Source organism: Myotis lucifugus, unplaced genomic scaffold (genome assembly GCF_000147115.1).
Source record: "Myotis lucifugus unplaced genomic scaffold, Myoluc2.0 scaffold_5, whole genome shotgun sequence".
NCBI classification, from domain to species: domain Eukaryota; kingdom Metazoa; phylum Chordata; class Mammalia; order Chiroptera; family Vespertilionidae; genus Myotis; species Myotis lucifugus.
The window spans coordinates 1,135,473-1,155,116 of NW_005871053.1; the positions used below are offsets into that span (position 1 = coordinate 1,135,473).

General features: G+C 50.4%; 1 protein-coding gene across 10 annotated transcripts; it reads left to right on the plus strand.

Annotated features, from left to right (window-relative positions):
- The first annotated feature begins 36 nt into the window (after positions 1-36).
- On the plus strand, positions 37-16,516 carry PPP1R7 (protein phosphatase 1 regulatory subunit 7). 10 transcript variants are annotated; one of them, XM_023744072.1, is made up of 12 exons: positions 37-661; positions 3,268-3,329; positions 3,711-3,839; positions 7,323-7,375; positions 8,302-8,367; positions 9,134-9,264; positions 9,606-9,768; positions 11,070-11,186; positions 12,003-12,107; positions 13,892-13,978; positions 15,479-15,681; positions 16,306-16,516. In XM_023744072.1, exons 2-12 carry the CDS (start codon positions 3,320-3,322, stop codon positions 16,331-16,333), a joined length of 1,092 nt encoding a protein of 363 aa, XP_023599840.1. In that variant the 5' UTR covers positions 37-661; positions 3,268-3,319; the 3' UTR covers positions 16,334-16,516. The 10 variants fall into 10 exon arrangements, with proteins under 10 accessions (XP_023599840.1, XP_023599818.1, XP_023599825.1 ...); XM_023744050.1 differs by lacking the exon at positions 3,268-3,329; XM_023744057.1 differs by lacking the exon at positions 3,268-3,329 and having other exon boundaries at positions 15,479-15,631.
- The last annotated feature ends 3,128 nt before the right edge of the window (positions 16,517-19,644 follow it).

The window sequence follows — 19,644 nt, forward strand, 5'->3', positions numbered from 1 at the left end:
CACGGGCCAAGCGCGCCTGCGGGGCCGAGGACCGATAGACTGCAGCGCCTGCCTGTGTTGGGTCGGCGTCCGGGGTCTCGACCGGCTCTCTCAGAACCTGCGGCGCAGTCGGCCCCCAGCACGAGCGCGGGTGCCCCGCGCTGAGCCTGCCCTGAGCTGAGCGTTAACTGGAGGAGGCCCCTTTACAGAGGCTAAGTCCGCGCGGCGACGCCGGGACAAATTCAGCCCATTGTGCAGGCGCGGTTGATGAGGCTTGGAAGTCCGCACTTTGCAGCCCCACGCAGAGATCCGCTACGAGACAGCTCAGATTTTTCTCTCCGCTCGCCTGCAGCTACGGCTCCGTGCGTGCACTTCGCCAGTCCCTGCCCTCTCCCCCGCTCCTCGCCTCGACACCTACGGGCGTTCTTAAATTACTTGTCCGGGGGAGGTCAGGCGGCCGTCCTCAGGAATGAACTACAACTCCCATGAGGTACTGGGGCCGCGCAGGCGCGTTGAGGTTCAGCCACCCCTGCGCTGGGATTCCATTGGCTGGGAAAACTCCGAGCATGGAGTCCTGATTGGCTGAGGGGCCTGAGGCGACAAATTCCGGAAAGGGGAAGAGCAGTCAACATGGCGGCGGAGCACAGCGCGGGCCAGCAACTGTCGCAGGAGATGATGGAGGGTGAGCAGCCCGGCGGGGCGGCGACCGAAGGGCCCAGAGGGTTGGGGTGGGGGGGGCGACCCTCACTGGTCTTCCCCGAGAGACACGGGGCGTCCTGCCTCCGGCCGCGGCCCAGCCCTGCTGCGCGTCCCTGACAACTGCTGGCCCGCTCGGAGGGGCGGGGGTGGCCGGGAAGGCCCGGCAGCCCCGGAGGTGCTGGACCCCGGACATAGGGGACAACGGCAGCGCGAGCCGGGCCTATGAGTGAGAGCTGACGGCGCGGTGGTTTCGCAGCCCGAGCGCCCACCAGCTGGTTGGAGCCTCGCACTGAGCCTCTGGCCTGACCCGCGGGGAACGGGCAGGGCGCCGTGGGACCTGCCCGAGTTGGTTCATTCGTGAGCTTGGCGGCGGCGGAGCAGGGTCCTCTCCAAAGCGAATGGGTTGTGGGGAAGTGTGACAAGCAGCCGAGAGATTGTTATAGAACACCGGTACCTGTTTACAAAGTTATCACAGTTAAGCAAAGACTAAATTCAACTCTTCCACTTTGTTGAAAATATGATGTGCATATCTATGCATGTAGTTATAAGCCAGCTGGAGAGTCAGTTGTTCTTGTGTGCTTATGTGCTGGTTTCATGGAGGATACAGTGCTTGTGCCTGGCCATGCAGGTTTCCTCCTATCTGTCTCGTATGTAAATGCCAGGGAAGAAGGGGGCGGGGGCGGTGAAGGAAGAGCTGGCATGTTCGGGAGAGATGGCTGCACAACCAAAGCCAGCTCCAAGTTGAACGTTAACGATTCAGCCAGGTTGGAGGAAAGATCGAAGGTCATTTCTGGCCAAGGAAACCACATAGTCAAAGGCAAAGGGTGTGAAAGAATGTGGCCTGTTTGGAGGAGAGTTTGACCAAGGGTGACATTCACTTTGGTTGAGGGTAGAGAGTGCCATTGAGGATGGCAAGAGAAAGTCATGGATGACTCTCTGTCTATACCCCTTCCTTCCACTCTCTAAAAATCAATGGGAAAAGAAATATCCTCAGGTGAGGATTAACAAAATAATAAAAATCTCCAAATTTTCGAACCTCTTCTGTTCATGCTGCCAATACCTTGAGCCAGCCCATTGCCCCAGTGCCCGAAAGTCACCTCACATGCTGATCCTGTCCCATACCCCAGACCCTCTGCAGTCCTCAGAATAGAGTCCCAGGTTTCACATTGGCTGCCCCTCATTAGCTAAGCCCAACCCCCCCCCCCCCCCCATGAGCCGCACCAGATCTTGGCCCAGTAGAACTTGCTCTCCTTTAGCTGTGGCCACAGAGTGCTTGTGCTGGCAATGCAGGTTTCCTCAAGTATCTGAAAGTGAAATGTTCCTGTGAAACCTTTCAAAGCCAAAATGGAATAAAGTGAAGAAGCGGTTATCTTAGGGTACATCTTGCTAATGGATGCACAGAATCAAGATGAAGCATAGACACTCACAGATAGAGTTCAAAGCTATAGCATCTTGATGCTGAGATGCCGGGTATAGTCCCTGGGGAAGGAGCTTGGTGGTGCCACGCTGGCTGGTTGGAGTTCAAGCTGCCTCTATTAGAGCTCATTGCAAAACAAAACGATGCTATTTTTGCTTTTCACATTTTTCATGAAAGAGAAAATTCTCTTTACAGTTCTCTCATTAGTGAAAGAACTAATGTAGTTCTTTCTTAATGATGGCGTGGCATAAAGTGAACTTTTGGGAAGCAGGGAATACCTGTAATTAATTTATTAACTGTTTACTGCTTTTATTTATTAAAAGCTAACTGCTTCTGTGCCTTCTCTAATTTAATTCTGATCAACTCTAAGATATAGTTACTATACTAGCTTCCTTCTGCAGATTTGAAGGCTGCAGCTTGGAAAAGGAAGTAACTTGCCAAGCTGTGCTTCTAAGGTCAAGATGTAGACTCAGGAAGAGCCATTGGCATTTTAGGAGTTTTTGGAGTCAAAGATCAGATTTGGATTTTAGAATCAGATCACATTCTCTGACAATGGAGAATAGATTAGACAGAGTCAGACAGATCACAGAAAGACCAGTTAGGAGGCCCAGCGTGAGCCCAGGCCACAAGTAATGAGTAGCTGAGCCAAAGCAGTTGCCAAGGGCAGGGAAGAGGAACAGACGTGGAGGTTTTGGAGGTGGATTTCATAGGGATATGTTTTGTCCAGCAGTCCTTTCCTAGACGCTTCCTTACTAGGCCCAGTGGAGATACAAAAATGAAACAGCACTTCCCTCCCTCTCTAGATAAGCTGGACTCAGGAACACGCAATCTTTCAGTGTGGTTGATGATTCCAAGTAAGTTCTAAGTGCGTTGGGGCTTCTAGACAAACTTCCAAAGACGTCATGAAGAAAGTTAGGAGAAAGGAACATTATTTTACAATTTTGCCAATGAATTTTTACCAATCTGCCACATTTCATCATTGCCTTATTATTAATTCAAAAAATAATTACTTGACAGCTCTTCAAAGCTTTGAGCTGGCTGGCATCACTATGTCCTGAGGGTTAGCATCTGTGACCTTTACGGGGGGCAGTTAGCACTATTGGCTGTCTTCTCCTTTTTCATTAGAGCTCCCTGCCCACAGTCTGATTTGAGTTAGTCTTGATTTCTTTCAGAACGTGGGCCTGTGAACTGGGCTGGTTTTCTTGACCAAATGGATAGTGGAGCATGGATGAAGGTATGTGGTGGAAGGGTCACAATGGTCCCCTCTACATGGATATCCAGGCTTCACTGCGTTTTAGCACTAGTATATTTAATCGCAACATCCCAGGGCATTCAGAACACCTGGCGACTCTTCATGAGCTCCTTGAGGAATAGTATGATACTCACCTTCATGCCCATGTGGCCTCCCTGTCCCCTTCCCAACCCACCCCCAGATCTCCCTGCCACTGTACAGATGGTACCTGGGACATGGAAGACACTCAAATGTTCATTGAACCGAATTCAACAAATGTTTTTAAATGGCGTTTTTTACTTGCAACTGGATGTCTGTCTGTTATATGTACTTCAAAGAGAACATGGTGTGGATGGGAATTCTCATTGATCTGTGTGGGTTCAGTTGACAGGCGGGTCGAGTCTGAAGAATCAGGCGATGAAGAAGGGAAAAAGCAGAGCAGCCGTATAGTGGCAGACCTCAGCGAGCACAGCCTGAAGGATGGAGAGGAGCGGGGGGAAGAAGAACCAGCAGGTACCCTGCCCAGTTAAGAACCTTGGTCACTAAAGGGGTGCAGGCAGTGTTGCACGCAATCTATCTCTCCCTTCCCAAGGTGGCAGCGTGTGTCATTCTGGGGAGGACCACTGTACTGTGTTGGTCTGCTGGTGCAGCCACAGAGGCCCCCAGTGGGCTAGGAGCAGGGCCCGTCTGAGGCGCGCTCCCCTAACCAGCTGACTGCTGGCATTTGCAGGCAGAGTGCAACTTTTCTAATTCCACTGAAGGCAAATACTAATAATGATATTGGTACTAGTGCGTCATTTGGAACAGAATCAGAAAATTGTTTTATTAACCATATGTTCAGAATAAGATTTACAGTAAACATTATGGCTGACTACTATGCTTTGATGTCCTACCATAGTAATACAAACTGCTTTCAGAATAGCACTTTTTTAAAGATATATATCTTTATTGATTTCAGAGAGGAAGGGAGAAGAAAAGAGAGATAGAAACATCAATGATGAGAGAGAATCATTGATTGGCTGCCTCCTGCACGTCCCCTACTGGGGATCAAGCCTGCAACCCAGGCATGTGCCCTTGACTGGAATCAAAACTGGGACCCTTCAGTCCGCAGGCTGACGCTCTATCCACTGAGCCAAACCAGTTAGAGCCAGAATAGCACTTTTAATGTCTTAAAGAAGTCATTTCTTGAGTCCTTCTTCACCATTTTTATAGGCCTGAGGATGGACTTCTTCACTGCCCAGGTGTTAGGGAAATCCTTTTATGTGGAAAATGTACCAGTGGCCTCCTGTTGTTTTAGTGAATAACAAGAACAGCAAAATGAATTTGGAGACGAGAGAAGTAAGTCCTTAGCCCATGATGGTAGCTTTTCACACTCCCCAGCCATGATCTTAGCCCATTTGTTTGTTGCTTAGAAAATCAACTTACATTGAAAAGAATGAGAGTAGAAACCATATAAACAGAAAAAAAGCTGTCCAAGATATATTATTAGGTGAAAAAAAGCAAATTTCCAAAAAGTATGCATGTTAAGATCTTGTTTTTATTTAAAAGCTATTAATATCTGGTTTTACCTGCTCCAGAGAAAATGCCTCAAGCTGTTGTTGAAGGTGTCACTGAACAGCAGGTTGGTGAAGGCCTTGTACCTTCTTCATTTTCTAGGTTTATATACAGTTGTGGATGTTCAAGGTAGTAATCATACATTTTACCTTTCTAGTAATAAAAACAACAAATTTATAAAAACCAAACAAATTTTTAAAATAACATTGTGCTCTCTGTGCCGGTGAAGATGACTGGTAACTATGGCAACCTAATTTTAAGGCAAAGGAGATTACCACAAAAGCACCAGTCACATTTCAGAACAGTCGATATTCTGGAGATGATGTGGGTGGGATAAGTACATGGGAGTGATGGTGAAAGCTTTCATTGCTGTCTGTCTGAGGTCTAGAAAGCCAAGCAGGTGGGAGCATCACCTGTCGTCACGTATGAACACCTGCTGCTTGTGCTGGACTGGAGAGTTGATGGAGCTCTGTCATGGGCGTCCTCTCCCAGGCTCACTACGATGAGCCCAAGGGCGCATGGCTCCAAAGTGGAACAGCTGGATTTGAGCCGGGTTATCTAAACCCAGCATTCTTTCCTCCAAACTACTAACTGGTTAGAAGTTCTCTGGGAATACACATTTTTCTAAGTCCTTAGAGAAAGTAGGACTTGCTCCTACCTGTATTTAAATCTGAAGTTCAAATAAAACAAATTCAAACATGTCAACTGTTCCCTTTTACTTATTTTCCCTAAGAAATCACAAAATATGGTCAGTGCAGAATATATACAGAAAGATGTTCTAGTCTAGTAACTTTGTTTTAAAGAATAAGCTGACCTTTTGGGGGCCTGTCCTGTGCTGGATGGATTACAGACAGAACCCCTTTAAGCCATGTAACCACATGTCCTTGAGGAGCCCAGGACAGCCCCAGTTTCCATCTGGTGGCCCAGCATGATTGTCTGTGGTGCCCCTTTTATTCTAAAGCATCCTGGTTTGGACATTGAGTGACCCAAGTATCTGGCCTTCATTGCATAGCCTCTCTCACTGCAGCATCCTGGGTCCTGATGGTGAATTTAGGCTGTCTTAGGGGCTGGGGAGGGTGTAGGGGGCAGGTAGCTTGGTTATATCTCTTGATTTTGCTCAGCTTCTTTTATTTAATTCTTAGGTTGGTGATATCTCATAAAGTTTTGGATAAACTGTAGAAGACATTTTTTTAAATCTAGCCACTATTAATCATTATGGAAAAGGTATAGTGAAAAGACTAGGAAGTGATTTCAGCCAGTATGGGGCCAGTACTTCCTGATTAAGCTGGTCCTATGTCAAGTGCGCCCCTCTGAAGCCTCCAGTGCAGGGGTCAGGCTGACCTCAGGAGATTGGGAGCTGCAAGCGAGCTGCACTGCAGAAGCAAACACAGTTTTGTTGAATGGAAGGGGCAACAATGGGAGCCAGGCAAGAGTGTAACAACCAGTTTACAGGAAATAGATGAGATGGCAACCACACGCTCCAATCCAACCCAGAGAAGCTCTGTAAGACAGGCAGCCTGGCTTCTTCAACAAAGCATTGGGGGAGCAAAAAGGGACTTTAGAGAAAAGCCATTCAGCCTCAATATATGACCTTCATATCCTAATTCAAGCAGAACTCACTCAGTGGGAGAAGAAATCAAAAGATAGTTGGTGAAATCAAGAAATTACTGTTACTCTTTTTAAGAATTTAACCCTTTTAAACATAATGCCTAGATAGGGTCAAATGAAATAAAGATAGGGGGGTGGGGTCTGCTAATTTGAGACTGAACTCTGCAGCAAGAGTGGTTCTTGCAGCCTTCCTCAGCCATCGGATGTCCCAGGAGGCCCAGCCTACGGGGTGGAGGTCCTCTGCTGGTTCAGCTTCCAGCCTCCCAGTCAAGTATATTTAAATTATTCAACAGGGCTGATCTGTCTGCTGAGCCATGCTTCATTCTCTTGTGCTCTTTGCAGAGAGAAGTGTTTGTAGATGCTGGGCCACTTTCCAAAGCAATAAAAGGCACATCCCAGAACATCTGATATGCCCAGCATGGTCTATAGTCAAATGGCCTGATATATTGCCACAGACTGGGGAGGCCGGGGAGGGGGGTCCTGCTGCCAGTTACACAGCTCTGGTTGTCACCAGAAGTGGGAGGTTGGTGGCCAGCCTCAGACCACATTTCCTTTCTCTGAATGCTCTGCAGTACAGATGGAAGAGTGGAGACCTTTGCCGATAGCTGAATTCAGGAAACTCAGAATGCTGGAAAGGTGACCATGGCTGGAGTAGGGTGTTACTTAGCCCTCTGCGCCATCCAGATCCTCCAGGTGTCACCTGTTGGTGTCTCCTCTGCATTGGAGTCCACTCTGCACCAGGAGGCCTGCGTGCCAGCTCTTCACCGAGGCTGGCTGCTGCCTCCTGCCATGGGGGCTCTGAGTGGGCTCTTTTTTCCTCTCTCACTTTTTCAGGACAAGAGCTGCCTGTGGATATGGAAACCATTACCCTGGACAGAGATGCAGAGGTAATGCCGCCTGCTCGACCCAGCCTCAGGGGGCGTGGTGACGGACCACTCTGACCGTCAGGTTATCTTTTATGAAGGTGCCAGATTAGTAAGTGATCCCCTAGAGGAGGTCGTCTAAGCCTCCCTTGGGTGGGTCAGATTCCTTGGGTTTTTACTGTTTTTAATAGCACTGATTTGAATTCCATTTCTGTTTGCCACGTTGTGGCAAATGAAACTCCTTTGAATCATAAATCAATAGATCCAGTGATTACATTATAAATGTGGGGTGCTAACATCCACATCTGAAAAGCAGTTATAATCCAAGGCCTGCAGAAGCACCTGTTGCATAATAACCAACCATGGAGCCTCTGGCAGTGCTGTGGCTGGGTGTGCCTTCTTTTTTTTTTTTTTAATATATTTTATTGATTTTTTACAGAGAGGAAGGGAGAGGGAGAGGGATAGAGAGTTAGAAACATCGATGAGAGAGAAACATCGATTCAGCTGTCTCGTGCACGCCCCCTTCTGGGGATGTGCCCGCAACCCAGGTACATGCCCTTGACCGGGATCGAACCTGGGACCCTTCAGTCCACAGGCCGACGCTCTATCCGCTGAGCCAAACCAGTTGGGGCTGGGTGTACCTTCTTGCACCTCGTTTTGCACTAGGGGGTGAGAGGAAGATGTCATATACCGCTCATTTGGAGGGTTAGTTTTACATAAAACTATGATAAATCCTAGCTAAACCCATGAGCATCTTGAAGTTCACCTCTATGTCCCTGTCACCTATCTGCTGCAGACTTTTGTGTGGCACTGGCTCACCTATTCTCCCCACCCTCATGTCCACCCCCCTATCAGGCCCCTTTTTAGCTCCTGTTCTAGGAAACAAGGCTCCTAGAAGTGGGGCTCTGGGCACTTTCCTGCAGCTAAGTTCAATTTCTTCTCTGTTTCAGGACATTGACCTGAATCACTACCGCATTGGAAAAATTGAAGGATTTGAGGTTCTGAAGAAAGTGAAGGTGAGAGGAGGTCTGTCCTTTCATGTGAGGTGATTTTGTAATCGTCCAGAGCTTGCCCCACCCACAGGGTATAGGTCAGCCGTGGGCAAACTACGGCCCGCGGGCCGGATGCGGCCCGTTTGAAATGAATAAAACTAAAAAAAAAAAAAAGACCGTACCCTTTTATGTAATGATGTTTACTTTGAATTTATATTAGTTCACAAAAACACTCCATCCATGCTTTTGTTCCAGCCCTCCGGTCCAGTTTAAGAACCCATTGTGGCCCTCGAGTCAAAAAGTTTGCCCACCTTTGGTATAGGTAAATCCATAACTGAGACTCAGCTCTGAGGCAAGCACAGTCCGGCAGGAGGTGCCACCTACATCAGGAACCACATTGAGCGTATTTGACTTGAACATGGCAGTTTTGAGGAGTAGTGCAGGCGGCTATGACTCGGCCCCAGTTCAGGCAGCGGCTCAGACCCACTGCTGCTAGCAGAGCCTCAGTTCAGGGCTTGCCTGCAGCTGAGCCCGCATCAGACTGTACAGTCCTGAACTCACCTGAGTCCAAGGGTTCACTCTGCCAGGAAACAACATACACCCCAAACTGACCAAAGCCTCCCTTACTGAGTAGGTCTGCGTGGTCGGGGCCTGTCTGCAGCCTTCCTGTGGGTATCTCCCATCTTCCCCATGCCAGCCCCTTTCTAGAAAACACATCCTTCCCCCTAAGGCTTTCCCATGACCTCCCTGTTTGTTGCCTATGTCAAGTATCCTTTTTCCAACCCTCCAGACTCTCTGCCTCCGTCAAAATCTAATTAAGTGCATTGAGAACCTGGAGGAGCTGCGCAGCCTCCGAGAACTGGACCTGTATGACAACCAGATCAAGAAGATAGAGAATCTGGACACACTAACAGAGCTGGAGTGAGTCCCAAGCCCCAGGGATGACCTGGGGCTGACCAGTGTCCCCAGAACCAGTCAGCCCTGGAGAGGCCACCTCTGCCATTGGGTCCTGCCCCATTCCTGGCTCCATCGGTGGCATCAGCTTGCCCAGTCCCAGCCTGCAAATCAACCTTTGGGTAGAGGCTGCTGGTTGGTCCTGTCAGTAGGGGATGACATGGTGTCTGCCCTCAGTGCAGTCCTGTGAGCGGGTATTGGGGGCTCTGGAGGCTGTTCCCCGGGTGGGGATGCCGCCCTTGAGACAGTTATATTCTGAGTTCTGTGTGGCCTGTACTCTTCAAAAATAATTGTTTTGCTCATTCCAGGATTCTAGATATTTCTTTTAATCTACTGAGAAACATTGAAGGGGTTGACAAGTTGACAAAACTGAAAAAGCTCTTCTTGGTCAACAATAAAATCAATAAAATTGAGAACTTGAGCAACTTACGTCAACTGGAGATGCTGGAGCTGGGATCCAACCGCATCCGGGTAGGTGTGGGCATGGCCTGGGGGTACAGGATGTATATTTTCCATAGGGTGTGATTTCCCCCCCCTCCCCCCCCCAGAAACGAAAGTTAATTTTTAAGATATAGGGTCAGTATTAATAAGAATATGTGCCCAGAAAAATAAAACAACCATGTTTGTTACATAGGTTGCTTGGTATCAAAACAAAACAAAATAAAAAAAAAGAATATGTGCCCAAATGGAGTGGCCTAGCCTGCTGCATGTAGGTTTCACTTGTCCATCCCAGTCTGAGCTAAACTCTTAGCAAACCATCCCAGTTACCAGTACATTCTGCCTGAGGTGAACTGATCGGCCCCAAACACTTCGGTTGTGTTTCTGACAATCCTGCCTGACATGAGCGTGTCCCAAGCAGAGGGGCTGACAGCAACCTGACCTCCACCAGGGCCACAGGAAGCCTGTGCTTCCCACTGGCCTTGCTGAGCAGCTGAGCATTTCTTCCCCTCCGTCCCTGGGGAAAGTAGCCCTCCGTATGGCTTTTGGAAGCTTACAGCTGACAGTTGTCAGTCCGGCTTGGCCCTTCAGAGTTGGGCAGGACACAAACCAAAGAGGTGGCTGTAGTGAGGACAGACACTGTTGGCGGTAATGTGGCAGCAGAGCCATACGTTTAAAACTAGAGAGCAGTCACATCAGTATTTTATTAAGTGTCTCTGTGGCACGTTCCAGGAGAGGTGGCTTGTCACAAATTACCGCAGGCAGTAGCTGTTAAGGGTGCCCTCTCCTGAATCTCCATCCTCATAGACCCCCCAGCCAAGTCCTGCTGCAATGGGCAGACTAGCTGCACCTCATGCACTTGCTGTGGTCACCACCGTGCTAGCCTGCCCTGACTGAGCAGAGGAGGGAGACAGATCTGGTCACTGCACATTCATTAAACCCTGCTGTGTGCAGATGCGCAGAGCTCAGCACCTGGCAGGGAGGACGAGAAAGGGTGGAGAACGAGGAAGAGGGGCACAGCCAGATCCTGCGTGGAGGCTCACTTCTGGGGAGACTGAGGCTGGTGGGATGCATTGTAACAAACCCCACATAGACTAACAGAACAATGTCAGCTCAGAACTGGGAGGACTTGGAAATCTGGTCCATGGAGGTTAGGAGTGAGCCTGAGAGACAGGCCTTAGACCCTCCACCTATCCTCAGTTTTTTCATTCTGTACTTTGAAGTAAGATTTTACTGCAAAGTTTCCAGATTGAGACTTGCCTGACACCCCAAGACGAAATCCAGAGAGTGCTGTGCCCTCCCCTGGGAAAACTGTTGCTCTGTCCGTTTTACAGGCCATTGAAAATATCGACACGTTAACCAATTTGGACAGTTTGTTTTTGGGGAAAAACAAGATCACTAAACTTCAAAACCTGGATGCACTCTCCAACCTGACAGTCCTCAGTATACAGGTATCAAACCAGCTTGCCCCACCTCCACCCCCTGTCCTGAACCAGCAGGGCCTGCATGGCCTCCCAGCCAGCCAGAGCTGCTACTTGGCACAGTTTTCTCTCCCACTATGTCCATGATCAGCACTGCATCACGAGCAGTTGAAGCATTAGATCTCATATGTGCACATGGTCCTGTGAACATATGACCCATAAAACACTTCATCTTTTATAGGTCACGTTCCTTTTCTTGGTAAAAGTCCCTGGTGGTTTTTAGGCAAAGGGGCATCTTCAGAAGGATAAGTTTGTTCCAAATGTTCCTAGCATATTTGGCTCAATGGTGGGCGAGGGTCCTACTCTGCGTTTGGGACTCAGCACCTGAATATTGCTAGGCTCACGTGACCTTTTCTGTTAAAAGCCAATGAGTGGAATCAGACCAGGGAGGTGGGATGTGGTGGGTGTTCTGGTGACAGGGACTGGGTATGGGAGAGCCTCATAGTTTAATTTGAGTTACAACATATCCTGAAAGAAAGAAGAATTTTAAAATATTCAGTGATCTTAACATTTGAACTACTAAGCTGATTTTTAGACCCTCCCTGAGTACATCTAAAAACAATAAATTCTTTGCATAAAAACCTTCAACCTTCACGCATGAATTGTAGCCCAGGACAACAGACTGGAGATGCTGATCTTTCTCTCTCTTCATAACCCGATGCTGGCCTGTGTTAAGTGGAATGCCCAATTGTCCAAATTCTCCAACAAGAGAAACCTCCTTTCCTAAAAGCTGTCTTATCTCACACCCTCCACATGATTCTGACGGCTGTCGGCTCTCCCTTCCAGAGCAACAGGCTGACCAAGATGGAGGGTCTGCAGAGCCTGGTAAACCTGAGGGAGCTGTACCTCAGCCACAACGGCATCGAAGTGATAGAAGGCCTGGAGAACAACGTAAGACGTCCTCTTGTCCATCTGGGCAGGTGGGCACAGGGCCTGAGTGGCAGGCAGCTGGCCAGCAGCACACTTCTGCCTCCGGGGCTGGTCTTCAGTAGATGCTGCCTCTGGAGGTTTCTCATAGAGAAGCTTCCAGTCCTGCAGACAGAATGACCCCTCTCACCAGGAAATGCAGGAAAGTCCCCTGAGTGAGCCCTAAACCAGTGTTCCCACCACAGCCAGTGTCTTATCAGCACAGGCAGTGAGGGCCTCACAGAGACAGTATTCACTGCTCCTCTGCTCTGCTATTCCCTCCATGCACTGCGTCTTCCTGCTGGTCTGGTCTGAGCTCTCACACCTGTCCCTCTGCTGGAAGTCGGAGCTTCTGGTGCCTGCTCTCCTCACTTTCCTTTTGTTTTGCAGGATGGGGAGAGATTCTTACTGGTTTGCTCTCAAAACATTGTCCAGCTCCCCAGAAAAACATGAGGTGTTGAGTGCCTAACTGATTCCCTGTCCTCAGAGTTTCAGGGCCAGTTCTGATAGCCAGGACCCCGCTCTGCTGCTGAGCCTATGCGCTCAGACTGCGCAGAGATCAGATCTGCCATGTGTCAGGCTACTTTAGCTCTGCTGGTTTCTGCACCTGCACTGAGAATTGCAAAACATGGGCATGGCTGGAGAGACCCACCCTCAGGAACATGGACCCGGCCTGTCCCTGCCATGTGCCTACCGTGCACCCAAGGGCTGCCCACAGGCCCCTCTCCAGTCCCTGTTTGCTCTGAAGCCCCCTGTGTGCTACAGGCACTCGCCAGGCTAAGGACACATGACGAGCCCAGCATGAGCACCCCAGCTCCTGCTGTCACTGCTCCACCCCAGGTGGGACATGGGGTGTGGGGAGGTGGGGCTGGGCCCACAAGGAGTCAGACACCAAGGCCAGAGCGCGTCTGAGTCAGCAGAGCTGCTGTCTGTGTGCTTTAGGGACAGGCAGGGGGTCATTTTATTTTACTGGGACATTCTTTAACTTGCCCTTAAACTTGGGAGGGTTTGGTGTCAGTGTCCCAAGGTACAGAAGAGAATGGGAGAAGGGACCCGGTCAGAAATGGAGGGATGAGGCATAGGAACACACACTTTCAGAGCTCTGGGCACTGTCCTCTGCGGGGCTGAGCTCCAGACTCCTCCCATCGCCTCTCTTCCATCGGCTGCAATCCAGGCCAGCCAGCCCCTCCCTTAGTGCCCAGGCTTCCCCTGCCCTGCTCCTGGTGGCCTTTCCCTGGACAGGACAGCCTACTGCAGGAGCATGGGCTTGACTTCCCCCTCCACCACCTCCACCTGTGCCTGTGCAGTTTCTTACCTCGGACCAGCCCAGGCTCCTTCTTCTGGAGTGAAAAAATGCTATTCTAAGTATTAGTGTCAGAGAGGTCCTTGAGATAAGCACTAAATCTCGTGCCCCATACAGCCCCAGGGGCCAGGCCTCCCTTTGCTTTTTGACAGGGGCTACCCTGCCCTTCCCAGGACTGTTGTCTCACTGGGTCCTTGTGGATGGGCATCTGGGAGCTCCAGGCTCAGGTCTAACAGAACCAGTTTGATATCCCAGTGATACTGAGAGCTGGGTGATGTGGTTGTGTGGATGCTGTGTAGTGGGCAGGGATGGGGAGGACCTGAAAGCAGTGGGCAGGGGTCATCATCCTGTCAGCATGCCTCTGTTCTGCGAGGGCAGCTGGCCCACAGCTCTGAGCTATGTTCATGGCCATGCAATCACCGTTGAACTGAGGTATACCCGAGACAAACTTTACTTCCTTATTTAGAACAAACTCACGATGCTGGACATTGCGGCAAACAGAATTAAAAAGATTGAAAATATCAGCCATCTAACAGAGCTGCTGGAATTCTGGGTAAGTTGAGCACCCTCTGGGGTGGGTGAGTGAAGTGGTCAGTGAGTGTGGGGCCTGCAGCCCTGGGCCTAGCATTCAGGATGATGGGGCTCACGGGTGATGGGGTACGAGCTGAGATGGGCGTGCACAGAGGTTGAAGGCTGGTGGCGTCATTGTATGGGCCTGTGGCATCAGCATCACCAGGAACTTGTTAAAGATGCGGCTCTCTGGCCCCACTATACCCGACCAGCGGACTGCGTGATTGCGGTGCACATGGAAGGGGGACCTGAGGATTGCCATGTGACCAGAGGGCCCTGTAGCACAGAGGAAATGGGTGTGTGTCCTCTCTGGTCACCCTAGAATCTGCCTCGAGCTGTCTCATGGCTGCAGGTGTGGCCAGTCAGTTGGAAGAGTAAACGGATGTCAGGCATCTGGACACCCCTCTAAACAGGTTGCAAATGATGGTGAAGTTGTCCTCAGTGTCAGGATCCAATGCGTTTTCCAGGCACGTGTACTGCTGGTCCCCAAGTTCGTGCCCTATGGGGTTGCTGCCCATATACTCTCTGTGATTCTGTGAAGTGAGTGTTGTCCTCGATGCAGTCACTCTAATCCAAGATACGTGTCGAGTCTAAAGCATGATTCTTCCTCCTCTAACTATGCTGTGGACCCTGCTGATGTCCTGGTGGCTTTCCTTTTCTCTCCTTAAAGGATATCCAAATGTCCCTAGACCACAGGTGGCCCACGGTGAAAATGTCCCTCACCCCTTATTAAAGCATTGGGCCTGGGGTAGCACCAGAGTGTGTCAGGGAGGCCCAACCAGACCATGGTGGTAGGTGTGCTGGGCTGAGCGCACAGGGAACGTGAGCCCCAGGGCCCCTGTGCTGCACCCTGAGGGAAGGTGTGGCTGCTGGAGGGCTGGGTGCATTGCACTGAAGGGATTTGGCTCTGGAGGGACCAGGGAACCACACAAAGAAACCAGACAACCAGAGACAAGACCTGCACCACGAGAGGGGTGGGTGCTGGCAGGTTTGGGGCATAGCTGACTAGAGTTTCTGAAGATGGGGTTCCTCTGCATGCCTTGCCAAGGGACAGCACATGGGACCTGCTGAGACAGGTAGGGGCCACCCTGGTTACCTGGGAGGCAGGCAGGCTCACGACTGCTGGAGGTTGGCTAGCACCTGGCCCCAGAACACAGGAATGCTGTTCCTCAGACCACCAGACAGACAGTAAGCACAGACAGAGCTGCTGTGATGTCCAGACGGCTTTCCCGTCCGACTGACGATCACGGCAGCCTGAGAGGCAGGCAGCGTTGGCCATTTCACAGCTGAGCAGTCAGGTGGAGGGCGCCTGCATGACAGTGAGAATGTGCTTATACAACTCTATCCGATGAGGTGATGTCCTGACATTAAACACAGCCGTACAGAGCTGCCATTTGAACACTGGGCAGAAGCAAACAGGCAAGTCACAGAGGAGAAAGTAACAGTTGCTTGTAAATACATATACATTTTCTGTCTCATTAAGTCTGTGTGTGCATGTTTGTGTGTGTCCTCCCAGATGAATGACAATCTCCTCGAGAGCTGGAGTGACCTGGACGAGCTGAAGGGAGCCAAGAACCTGGAGACAGTATACTTGGAGGGGAACCCCCTGCAGAAGGACCCACAGTACCGACGGAAGGTGATGTTGGCACTGCCCAGCGTGCGGCAGATCGACGCCACCTTCGTCAGGTTCTGACCCTCCTCGCCCTCACTTGCTCTTTCTCTCCAAAAGAACTTCCTGGCCACGGTTTTTTAATCCACCCGTTGCTCCTGAAATCATCACTATCAACGGTCACAACCCAATGGCAATAAAAAGGCACTGAGTGATCACTGCCGTGTGTACTGCCAGTCACACTCTGGGAGGCATTGCTGTTCCGTGCACCACACGGTGTCCCATTGCTCTGTGTCCTCTCTGAGGAGGTCACTCAAGCATCCGTGTGCTGCTGGGTGGGCATTCAGGGGCCGTCCAGTGGCCTGAAGCCTATCAGCCCAGAGCTTTCTAGTCTTTTAGACCAGTGATGCCAGTGTTTTAAAATGATATTTTAAAACAAAACTGCGTAAAGGGTGGCTCAGCCCTCTGTGCTGTGACCCTCAGCTCTCTTAAAGAGCAGTGTCGTGTGCAGGCCCCGTTCCTCCTGTTCCCCCTGCCCCTGCAGCCCTCTGAGGTCATGTTGCCACTGACAGATGGTAAACCCACCTGAGGCTCCTAAAAGACTTTCTGCAAAGAGCTCACCTCTGACCACCTGCAACATTGTCTCCCACTCTGACCGCATCATCGTGTTGACTCATGTTTTATAAAATTTACCTCAACAGCCCCAGGGGTCTGATTCAGTCTACATAGACCTCATCATCCTCGGGGTCTCAGATTTCTCCTCTGCAGAATGAGGACCCACACAGTCACCACAGGTCCCTCCGCTCCCCACTCTTCAGAGATGCCCTGTCCAGTATGGGAGCCACGTGCTGCTACTCATGGCTGATTCAGTCACAGTTAACTTCGTTTAAATAAAGTGGAATTAAAAATTCAGTTTCTCGGTTGTGCTCGGCACATCCCAAGTGCTCAGTAGCCACAGCTCTCCAGGGCAGCCCATGTGTCTGTCACAGAGTGCCCTCCTGGCCAGCACTGCCCTACGTGCTGTGACACCGCTGTGTGCAGGCGGCCCTGGGAGCCGGGAGCGTATTGGTGCCTTCGGGGCAGCGGTGATCCATGGCCAGGGAAGCCATAAGCATGGCAGTGGTTGCCCTAAGGTGAAGGCCATGTCCAAGTCCTGATTTTAATCTTGGCCAAAATAAACCATGCAACCTGACTGTGCGCACCTATTGAAGAGCAAGCTCCTCGAAAGGAAAGGGGCGGGTAGGACGGGGCCCCTTGGCACGGTGACCCAGCACTCTGCCCACAGCCAAGAGATGTGTTTAGACTCTGGGCACTGTCCTCTGCGGGGCTGGGGATTGGGGTGCCTGTGTTGAAAAAAGTTATTCCACCCCAAAAAGGACATACTCCAAGTGAGGAACTGAAAAAGGAGGAATGTTCACCTTGGGGTAGAAAGGGGAGCAATAAAGTTTATAGGAAAAGAGAAGTTTAAAGTAACCTCTAATAGGACAGGGAGGAGATTCAAGGGGGGTGGGGGGCAGAGGTGAGGCTGTCAGTCTGTCCAGCCTCGTATCCTCTTGGGGACAAAAAAGACAAGGAAGCCCTGGGGTGGAGGGGAGACTCAGACTGGGTCACAAATTGAAGTCCAGCGTCTGTTCTTTCACATTTGAAAGTTATACAAAAAGGTTGAAACGTGCCATAAATCCAGCACAATCCTAATTAAAATCCCACCTGATTTTTAAAGAAATTCATTAAACTTTAAAATTTATACGGAAGAAAAAAGGTCCACATTGAAACTTTGGAAAAGTCCAGTCAGCTTTGAGGAGATCAGTAGAGGTGATTTCCTGCTGGATTCTACTGACTGCAGACCTGCAGTAACAGCAGTCAGCGGGCAGACACGGGCTTGGGCTCGGGGGTTGGCTCGGGCCAGGCAGCGTGCACACTGGGCCAACTTAGAGGACTGAAAACCTCGGTGTGAAAATAAAACAGGAAGTTAGTAGAAAAATGGGGGAAAACCTATTTGTGAGCGCAGAGTGAAGAACTTAAAACCCAAAGTGCAACCATTGGACAAGGGTGTGTTTTTCTTGTTGTTTTTAACATATATATATATATATATATATATATATATATATATATATATAATTTTTTTTTAATTTCAGATAGGAAGGGAGAGAGAAATAAAAACCAATGATGAGAGAATCTGATTGGCTGCCTCCTGCATACCCCCCACTGGGGACCAAGCCCACAACCTGGGCATGTGCCCTGACCAGGAACCTCCTGGTTCATAGGTCAGTGCTCAACCACTGAGCTACACCAGCTGGGCTGATGGGGGTTTAACATAAAAATGAAAATTCCTGTAGAACAGAGAGCACCTTGAATGGGCCACAGATAGCAGATAGGTATTGAGGTATTGCAGCGTTTAAATCTGGCAAGAGCCTAATATTACATGTAAAGAAGTTTCCCCAAATCAGAGAAGAGATAGGAATCTGTATAGAAATAGGCAAGGGCAAGAGAAGCCAGAGGGCCATGAGCAAAAGAAGTGCTAACTAGACCAGAGGACCCTGCATGCACCTGGGTCGCCTGAGCTCAACTGGAAATACCCTTGGTGCCCATGCTGGGACCGACAAGGCCACAGCCACGTGAAGTGCATCTCCATTAGAGAGGTACAGGACAGCTCCAGAAGGGACGCTTATAGACGGGATGGGGTGGGCAGGGGATCCAGGCTGAGAGTGCTCATGAGCACTGGGCAGCAGGGACCGACCCTCTCTGAGTTTTGAAACAACCAAAGACAAAGTGTAGGAGGCTAGTTTTAGAGAGGGCGTGGGGTTGAAAAGCGACGCCAGTGGGTGGCACTATTGATGGTACAAAGAGGGAAAGCCCACCCACTCTGTGCCACTCCCACTGTCAGGTCCAGGGGAGGGGAGCAGATCAGGCAACCATAATTAATCATGTAGGTACAAGGTGATGTGTGCGAGGGAAGAAGGCAAGAGCATGTTGGGCGTGCTCACTGAGGAGTCACTGAATCTAGCTGGAGCGGGATGACCCTGAAGAAGGGCCAAACTGATCAGAACAGCCCTGGAGGAGGCTGACGGGGCGCTGGGAGGAGGGAAGGAAGAGGGTGAAGAGACACTGACAGAGCAGCCCAGAAAAGGCCGGGCAGAGGGCAAAGGAGGCCTTCACACCAAAGGGAAGGTCTTTTTTCTTAAGCTGCAGTAATTGGAAGCTTTTCATTTTAACTTCCATTAAATGTATTTCTAAATGTTACATAAATGGATATAAAAAGTTATAGTCAAATAAAGCTGATGTAGCAAGTCCTGGGCAGGGCTCTTCCTAGAGCTTGGGACCCAAGGAGACACCTCTGCTGGTTGTAGCTCTCTCTCTCTCTCTCACACACAACTGCAAAAGTAACACAACTTGAAAAAAGTTTCAAGCCATAAAATACTGTAGAGAGTAAAAATTGAAAACTATACCCAGATGAGTCCTCATCTAGGTGTCCCCTATGCATATGTCCCTCCAGGCTCCACTTCCTGCTCCCTGCTGCTCTTGTTGGACCAACAGCCATGCGGTCACCAGAGCCATTTTACCACCAAGAGCAGAGAGCCCCCTAGAGCTGTCCTCTTCATGGGGTGGCCCACGCCTCCCCTGCAGAAGCTCGGTGGGGTCAGCCTGAGGCCACCTCCTTCCTCACAGCCTGCCTCCCACCCTTGGGCCCTGAGTCCCTCCTCAATCCAACCCTTGCACAGGATTCCACCTCAGGGTCTGTGTGGAAAGCTTGACCCTTGACAGACACCTCTGTGCCACTGCTCTCAGGCCCAGGGCATCCCAGCTGCCATCCAGGCTCTGCTGGGCACAAGGGACAGAGCCCGGCCACACGGATCTGACTCTCCCCTCAAGGGCTCTCTGGAAGGGGTGCAGGAATCCGGCAGGACTCCAGCCTAGGCGAGGGTCTGATTCAGGGGTTTCAACAGGCAGAGGAGCGCACACAGCACAACAGCCCTTTGGCCTCCCGTTCTCCTCCACCCACACAGCCTCCAGCTCAGTGATCTGGCGGGGAAGGCTGTGAG